Here is an 8,320-nt window from a genome sequence, read left to right on the forward strand (position 1 = left end):
GCCTCGCCGGGCATGATGCAGAGTGGCCTGTCGCGCGAGCTCTTCGAGTCGTGGTGCACCGACCCCAAGAACGGCGTCATCATCGCCGGCTACTGCGTCGAGGGCACGCTGGCCAAGCACCTTCTCTCGGAGCCGGACGAGGTGAACACCATGTCCGGCCAGAAGCTCCCGCTCAAAATGTCCGTCGACTATATCTCGTTCTCGGCGCACACCGACTACGCGCAGACGTCCGACTTCATCCAGCAGCTGCGCCCGCCGCACATCGTGCTGGTGCACGGCGAGCAGAACGTAATGTCGCGCCTGAAGGAGGCGCTGCTGCGCGAGTACGCCGCCGACCCGCAGCGCGGCGCCGTCCAGATCCACAACCCGCGCAACACTGTGGCCGTGACGCTGCACTTCCGCGGCGAGAAGATGGCCAAGGTGATGGGCACGCTGGCCATGGAGCCGCCCACCGACGGCCGCCACCTCGCCGGCGTGCTGGTCAAGCGCAACTTCAGCTACCACCTGCTCTCGCCCGACGAGCTCGGCAAGTACACGGACATGACGCAGAGCCAGGTGTCGCAGCGGCTGAGCGTGCACTTCTCCGGCTCGCCGCAACTGCTGCAGTACGTGCTGTCCAACATCGCGGCCGACTTCGAGCCGGCCAAGGGCCGCCACCAGTGGCGCTTGTTCAAGGCCGTCACCGTCACGCTGGACGGCCAGACGGCCGTGCTCGAGTGGGTGGCCAGTCCGGGCGCCGACATGCTGGCCGACGCCGTGCTGGCGGCCGTGCTGAAGGCCGAGACGACGCGCGTTGACGCGCCCACGCGGCCGCTCAAGTTCGACCGCATGCACTACAAGGAGTGTCTGATCGAGACGCTGCAGGAGATGTTCGGCGACGAGTCGGTGCCCAAGTTCTTCAAGGGCGACAAGTTCTATGTGACGTGTGGCGGGCGGCGCGCGGATATCGACCTGGCCGACATGACGGTCACGTGCGAGGACGACGAGATCTTCCGCAACACGGTGCACACGGCCGTCACCAAGCTGTACCAGTCGCTGGCGCCCGCCCGGCTCAACTGACCGGCGCCCACCTCGGCCCGACATGGGCCGTGGGCGAGGGCTCTCATCGTCATACGCTGTGTTCGCCATTGTGAAGTCGTTAAACGTGCTATTATTTGTAATAAAGACCTGGCAACTAACTGTTGGCCCGGATATCTCTGATTTTTGGATATCCCGGATATCTCTGGAAGGCTTCAAATTTCGGCGCTCCACGGAAATGTCTCCTGGTCCGGTGGCGGTGTACATCGGCGAGAACAAGGGAATGGAGTCAATCACAAGGGAAGTGTTGGTAGAAAGACGAATGGAGTGACATTTAGCGGTGGCAAATGGTTTGTTGGGGTTAGCAAGCGGAATCGCCCCGGGGGGGCATATCTTCCTGAACGCTTCATCCTTCTGTATAAGCATGCACAGTATGAAATGTCATGGGCAGGGTTTTGTTGATTACGCTCCCAACGAGTACAAGGACGTGTTGGCAGAAAAGACGAGTGAAGTTACATTTAGCGTGCAAATGGTTGTTGTGTTAGCAAGCGATCGCGCAAATCCTTGCCTGACCGCTTCATCCTTCTGTATAAGCATGCACATTATGAAATGCATGGGCACGGTTTGTTGATTACGCTCCCAACGAGTACAAGGAGGCCCAGTCTCCAAAAAAGCCCGAGGTCCATTCTGAAACTCGATAAAAATGTGTTGCTTACTTTCCCAACGTAGTCTGCGGTCGTGTGTAGTGGCTTCAGTTTCCTGCCAGTAACTCGTGCTCATTGTGAGTCTTGTGCGCGTAGACATGCTGCACGCTCATTGTCCCTGATCACCATCCCTGGTTGGATGGACCCGCCACCCCTGGACGAGAAACGGCATGTCGTATTGCAGTTGGAAGACCGTGGTGTATGCCGAGATGCCGGCAGCCGGTGGTGGGCCGGCGTCGGCCGGGCTGGAGTGATGGGTCGGTTAGGCAAGACCGGGAGATTCGACCGATACCAGCGCCGGCACCAGTCCAAGCATGGCTACGTTATGCTCACGCCAATGCGCCTATCATCTGGTGTTGGTGTGGTGTAAGGGTTGGGTACGAAGACCATGATGGATATATTCTACGTTCTATCTTTACGCACCCACCAACGGAGCCAAAACCCTATGCATATAAAATAAACCTTTAGTTTTTACCATTTGCGATAGGTGGCAGTGCCTGTACGTTTTTGCTGACTCCAGTCCGTGTAATTTTTATTTACATGCATGGTCAATTCCTCAAGTGGATCCATACTACCATGATATCGTCCTTCTATCAATGTGTTAAACTTATTGTCGTCGATGAGTACGTGCCTTGAAATAGTTATCTTGGGATTATTTGGATTTTGAATAAATTAGAGATATTGGCTGCTGCCCTAGGTAACCGGGCAAAACTTCGTATGGCATTTATCAGCGGGGCGTTGGCAAGGTAAAGACCACTGGGGCTCTTCCCCCCCCCCCCCTCCCAGAGCCAAAAAGTTTGCACTACATGATGGGTGGATTCGCCGAAATTTGGTTCATATTCGCATATTTCGGAAAAATTTGATATCTTCCCTTCCTCTGAAGAAATTTTGCTCACGTGCATGTTTTCTTCGTATTCCGTACAAAAAACTTCGCATGCAGACATTCATGTCGTAGTTGTGTGCACAACGCTTCGTAAACACATGACCCTACTGCAAATCCTTGGATGCAAATGTATATGCATGAATGCTCGTTATCCGTAGAACTTTGCAGGCTCAGTTATTTGTATCGCATTTCGTAACGAACTCATTCCTTCGAATTAATTTTCCGTATCATGATTTTTCATACACACATTCATTCACATCGCGTTCTTTTATGCGCGCGATTTTTCGTAGCACACTTATACGTGCATGCGATTCCGGGCTGCGTTTCTTCACATGGCACATCTCCGCACAGGTAGTTCTTTGCACTACATTTTTTTGCGCAAGCATTCGTTTGCATGGTTTATCTGATGGCAAATCATAAACGTTAGCGTCTCTTTATCCGCATGGCTGCTCCGTCGTTCCCTCCTGTCTTCTCCTTCCTCTTTTTCCCCACAATCTATCGTTCTTAGCAGGATCCTTGCATCACTCCATCGTGCATCTCACGGTTCTCTGTCTCCATACATGACTATGAATGGGGTGAAGGGCTGACTATCTGCTGGTGGCCCTTATCCCTTCATCTAGCCCAGCTGTCAGTCTTCCATACCCGGGCCAATGAGATGCCCACGTTGGAGTTCGCTTCACAGAAACGGCGCCCTCTGCAGTCGACACGGCTGTTCGCCACCAAGACAACCTAGGCCATCTGTGCCTCGTATGGAGGAACATTCCCTTATCCTAGGAGACAGTCCTACACAGGACTCCGTCGATTATGCCTTGTTTAAAGGGAATGTTCCATATTGGGAGATATTGAAGCAAGAATTGGATATGATGAAGTAAGATCGGATATGATGAAGTGAGAACAAAATATACCTATTTAATAAATACGATCCTCATTGCGTCATTCTTTGACTGTGTTATGGAACGTTTGAGCGTCAGCACTCAATTGTAGCTCTTCAATCTCCTGAGAGGTGGCCCGCAGTGGTGCTGGATGTGTGGTGAACCAAATATCGTTCGGTGCTCGTCTTGTGGCCCCTTTCGTGGTGATCTTGCATATTTATCCGTGAGTTTCAGGCGCTTGAGTATTTACACATTCACTGTTGTAGCGCTATTTGAAGTAATTCGATTACATGTCTTACTCCCGCATGAACAAGAAAGAATGCATAAAATATTGTATTATGAAGCACAAAACGTAATTCGTATCAGAATTTTGCATAGGTTGCACAACATTGGTTGAGAGCTGATTGGTGGCCGTTATATGTGGAAATTATGCTCACGTGCACGTTTTGAATCCAATATCTGTTGCACAGTTTCCACAGATATCTATACAAATGCGAAGCAGTGAAGATGGCACATTTGTGTCAGCTTGAAATGTTGAGTGCCCAGTTAGACACACATGGCGCGGTGTGGATTTTTCGCACATTATTCATTGCCACCTGCTGATCTTCCATTTTAAAACAACTAGGGCCAATCGTCGATTTAAACCAATGCCATCAATGTATACATGCTTTTATAAATTAGTAGCTAGTAGTTGTTCCTCACCATATGATGGTGAGAGTTGCGCACGAACGACGAAGCTTTGCTCGTGCATGCGTACCTCCAAATACGATGAATTATGTGCACAAAAACGCTGCACAACTCACAAAGCACTCAAAGGAATCAGATGCAACCCAGAAGGAACCCAAGTCCTCCCAAAGCATGCTTCTTATCGGTCGGTTTGCTAATCGCGCGTGGTTCTCAAACTGACTAAAAGGCGCGCGTGTCGTGCAACGCAACATACCCGTGTTTCCGCCCATGCCAGAATTGCGTCCGATTTGTGCACTAACTTGCTCACTATCTGAGTTAGGCTGGATCAAATCCCTCCCAAATCCCCGAATCCCTCTTTGCGAGGAATTGCAAATCGAAAAAAATAGAAAAAATCGAAGAGAATGCCGAAGGAAAATGTACGGTATAAGTTGATTGCATGTTAAGAAATGCGATACCGAGAAAGGCGCATAGGAAGAGTTGCAATACAAATTGGAATGTGAATGAATGCGACACGATTAATTGCGCACATGTCATACGCAATATTGAATACACTTGGCTTTTCGGATATCAAGTTTTGCGCGGCAAATGCATGTCCAGATGAAGTTGGCCACGAATATTTGGGTTTACGAAGGTCTCCATGCATGATTTTATGCAAGTGAAGAAATATTTCGCAAGGATATGCAATATAAAATTTCGCTTACGAAGAAACGTGATCCGAGATTCTGTTCTGTTACGGCCTAGTAGTCACGCACGTAAGCAGGTAGTTCGCTAGACCGGGTTCGTATATGTAGGCAACGTTGAGACGCCTAATCCGTCCGGTCATCAGGCCATCATCAGTCAAATGTTGTACCTCCCACCACAGTTGGAACTGACTGCACGTATCCCCGGTAGAGAAGAGCCACGAAATGGCGGGGCCCTCCCTTAGGCTAAAACGCTGGGTAGCTTAACATTCCTGCAAATCATTTGCCAGGGTTTTCACGGGATTCGTACGCACTTGGGGTCACCGTCCCACAGTAATGTATCCGGTTCCGATCATTTGCAGTGGCCGAGTCAGTGCTCACGATTAACCTAGTGTGCTGAACGAGGCCCCGGGCCCAGTGCCACCCCATCGAATATTGCATGGCCCTCAACGCCCCGTTTAAAAAACGGGAAGAGGTGCTTTGCCTATGTCGGCTCATTGTTTCGATGCACACAGAAAAAGGTAACGACGGCCATCTCCCAGCATCGAAATATTTTTTTCGAATCTGACGAGTTAAAAAACGGCCGCAAAGAAGCCTTCAGCATTAGGTCTAAATAGAAACATGCTCCCCGACGCATACACCCGAGCCAGCTCACAGCAACAGCTAAGGTCTTGCTATTCACCATAGCCCAAACATTTTGAGAGATAGGCTTTGCCTGCCTAGATCGGTGTAGCATATGCAGGCGACACATGATTCTTGTCAGGTAGAGCATTCCATTTCGGTAAGTGCCAGCGGTGGCGTCTCCGGGGGATGAGGGAGCATTGTTACATTGCTGCAGAAACTATAATCGAATGGCAAGGCCGCGAATGGATTTCGTAAATATCTTACACCAAAGGTGGTTACGACTCCTTCGTGAGATTACTTAAATTTCACGGGAAAGTACTAGAAAACCACCAGAGGGCGATGCAGCCACAGACCGAAATGCTGACGGGTCCAAAACGGCCAGGTGCCAACGACGTCTTCCTTAAGACTACCTAAAAGGGCAAAAGAAAACCAACATGGCTTTAGGGACCCCTAAATTTCAAAATTCCTGAAATTTTAAAGTCCAGAGTTTTGGGTCCATCAAGAGCCCCGGGCTAATTTAATAACCTTTGTCATTCAGGGGGTCTGTAGACAATCACGAGCAATAGTCAACAATTCCTTCACAACCATTAAGAAGCCCCACATCGATCAGGGTGGAACACGGCGATTAAAAACGGGTCTCTACACGCTTAAGTGCTGAGGATAAGCAACGACCCACAAACAGCCAAGGTTCTGAAACGATCAAGCGGCCCCAGAGCGCAGAGTGACCTGAAGCAGTCCGCGGTCAAGGAATACCTGCTGTGAGCGTGATCGCGCCTCATCACCAATATCAATGGACTAGGGTTCGTCAGTGATGCGGAGGCTGCCACCAGTCTCCGACATGATTTTCGGTAGGTGGGGGTGCTTTGGCGCTGCATGGCCCAAAACACGAGAATTTCAAAAGAATTTGGAGAATGTTGTGAACATATGGAGATTATTATTATCGAAGGCATCCAAGCGGCCGAAGATGGTCAGGGATCTTCACAATGTACAGTTGAAAAAGATGACTGAAAAGATGAAGTGGGCTAAAACTAAGTTCGTGTCCCCACGTTTGTCTAACATTTTAAATTTGCTTCAAATAGCACGTGCTCGGAAGGAAATCAGCCCCTCGAGGGTTTTCCAGAATTATTTCAGAAAGGCACGGCTCAGCTGCGTCGAACTTTGCATAGTTATCGGCACCTGAATGGCAAATATTTTGCCTTAAAGAATTACATGGATTGTAAAGTCGCTGACTTACGGCAAGTCAAAGTCAGGCTGTGGCTGTCAAAGAACGCAATTTCTAGAAAACCGTTCAATTTGATGCGACGACGGAGTGTAACAGAAACCGACACGCCCCTAAGATAGTTTATTAGACAAAAAATTGACAATGGAACATAGGAAAACAACAAATTTTGTCGACCTTGAATCAGGTGTGAAGATCAGATCGTGGTCAAACCCAGGCCGTTTTTTACTTTTCAGTTTCAGTTTCGGGGCAGTTTCCGATACTCATTTCGATTTTTGTAACAGCGGCTGCAACAGAATCTTTCGTGGACTAATTACAAGTCAGAGTAGGTCACTGGCCTAAAAGAACCCAATTCAACACTTTGTTCTCAGCAACATACCACCTAGCGTAGTCCTCGACGCTTCTTCAAATGTAAAAATGGAAACAGCCTGGTAGGATTTTGGTCACCACAATCTTTAAGGTCAAAAAAGTTAACTAACTTAAAATGAACATCAGGGACATTTTGCTTAGATATCTAGGTTCAAGGCGGTTTCAACGCGTTTTAGGCATCTAAGTTCAGGGCGGTTTTAATTGAAGGTTTGAGCACCAGTCTACAGTTTGACATTGTCTCCCTTTATTTGACGTGATGGCCATGACCTAGTAATCTTACATTTTGACACAAGTGAGTTAACGTATAGGCCAGCCCACGCTATGCATTTGGTGCCTCCAGCTTTCTCATTTTTTGAGGTATTAGAGGGGTAAAATCAACCCCAGACCCGAGAGTGTGTTGGTCAATCGGCTACCCGACCGCGTGTTAAAAAGGAGTTTTGATCCACCAACTCTTCGGATAATTCCCACGTGTGTTAGGTGCACGTTAGTGTGCGTGGCACATTGCATTGCGTATTTTCCACCACTGATTGGATATCGTGGGCACGCATCCCACTTCTCCACCAATGGTGGGATAATGTAGGCACTGACAAGTGTAAGAGTGCAGTGCCTACCTGCACATATCAATGCGTAATGTGTTTGTTACGGAACCAATAAACACGGTAACAACTTTTGAAACAACAAGAAAGCACTTTTCCAAGAAGTACCCACAGCTACCCGCACCAGCTGGCTGGCTTCACCCTCCGGAGAAGCGCAGTTGTAGGGCTGTCACGCGCCCGTTCAACGTGACGCGCCGGGCGGCTTTGTTTCACATTCACTTAGCGGGATGACGGAGATGGCTGACGCCTGTCAGCACCGAAGCGGGTTTACCGACTGTTAAGGCGCCCGCCATCTAGCCGGGTCTTGCCTCCGATATCTGGACACAGAATGCGAAACAACAGCCGCTGCACAAACGGGGCGGTGCGCCGTTTCCAGCAGGGGCGTACTCAGGAATTCGCAACATGGGGGACCAGACTCCGAAAATAGCACCGAAAGCCCAGTTAAGCGCGCTACAGACGCGCGAACCCCTTGTCATGACGCAAAAACATCACGTGCTTTCGTATCGTTTGATTTTAATTCTCTGCCCGATTTTTTTTTGTCAACAAACATTTGTGCAAACATTTATGTATGTAATAAGTTTGAGAATAGAGGGAGCACGTGCCAATGGAGACCTTTGCGTGGCTGTCCCCTTGCTTCCATGAAGGGAAGTGTGGAGACCTGCGACATAT

The 8,320-nt window shown here is 49.3% G+C and overlaps 1 protein-coding gene across 1 annotated transcript; it reads left to right on the forward strand.

Annotated features, from left to right (window-relative positions):
* Positions 1–1,165, forward strand: LOC119101170 (cleavage and polyadenylation specificity factor 73-like; the record flags this gene model as incomplete). Its single annotated transcript, XM_037224452.1, has 1 exon — positions 1–1,165. A coding segment is annotated over one exon (1,059 nt), but the record flags the coding sequence as incomplete, so codon positions are not given.
* Positions 1,166–8,320: the final 7,155 nt, after the last annotated feature.

This window comes from Pollicipes pollicipes, unplaced genomic scaffold, assembly GCF_011947565.3.
Source record: "Pollicipes pollicipes isolate AB1234 unplaced genomic scaffold, Ppol_2.1 Scaffold_2555;HRSCAF=2994_pilon_pilon_pilon, whole genome shotgun sequence".
In the NCBI taxonomy this organism is placed as follows: Eukaryota; Metazoa; Arthropoda; class Thecostraca; order Pollicipedomorpha; family Pollicipedidae; genus Pollicipes; species Pollicipes pollicipes.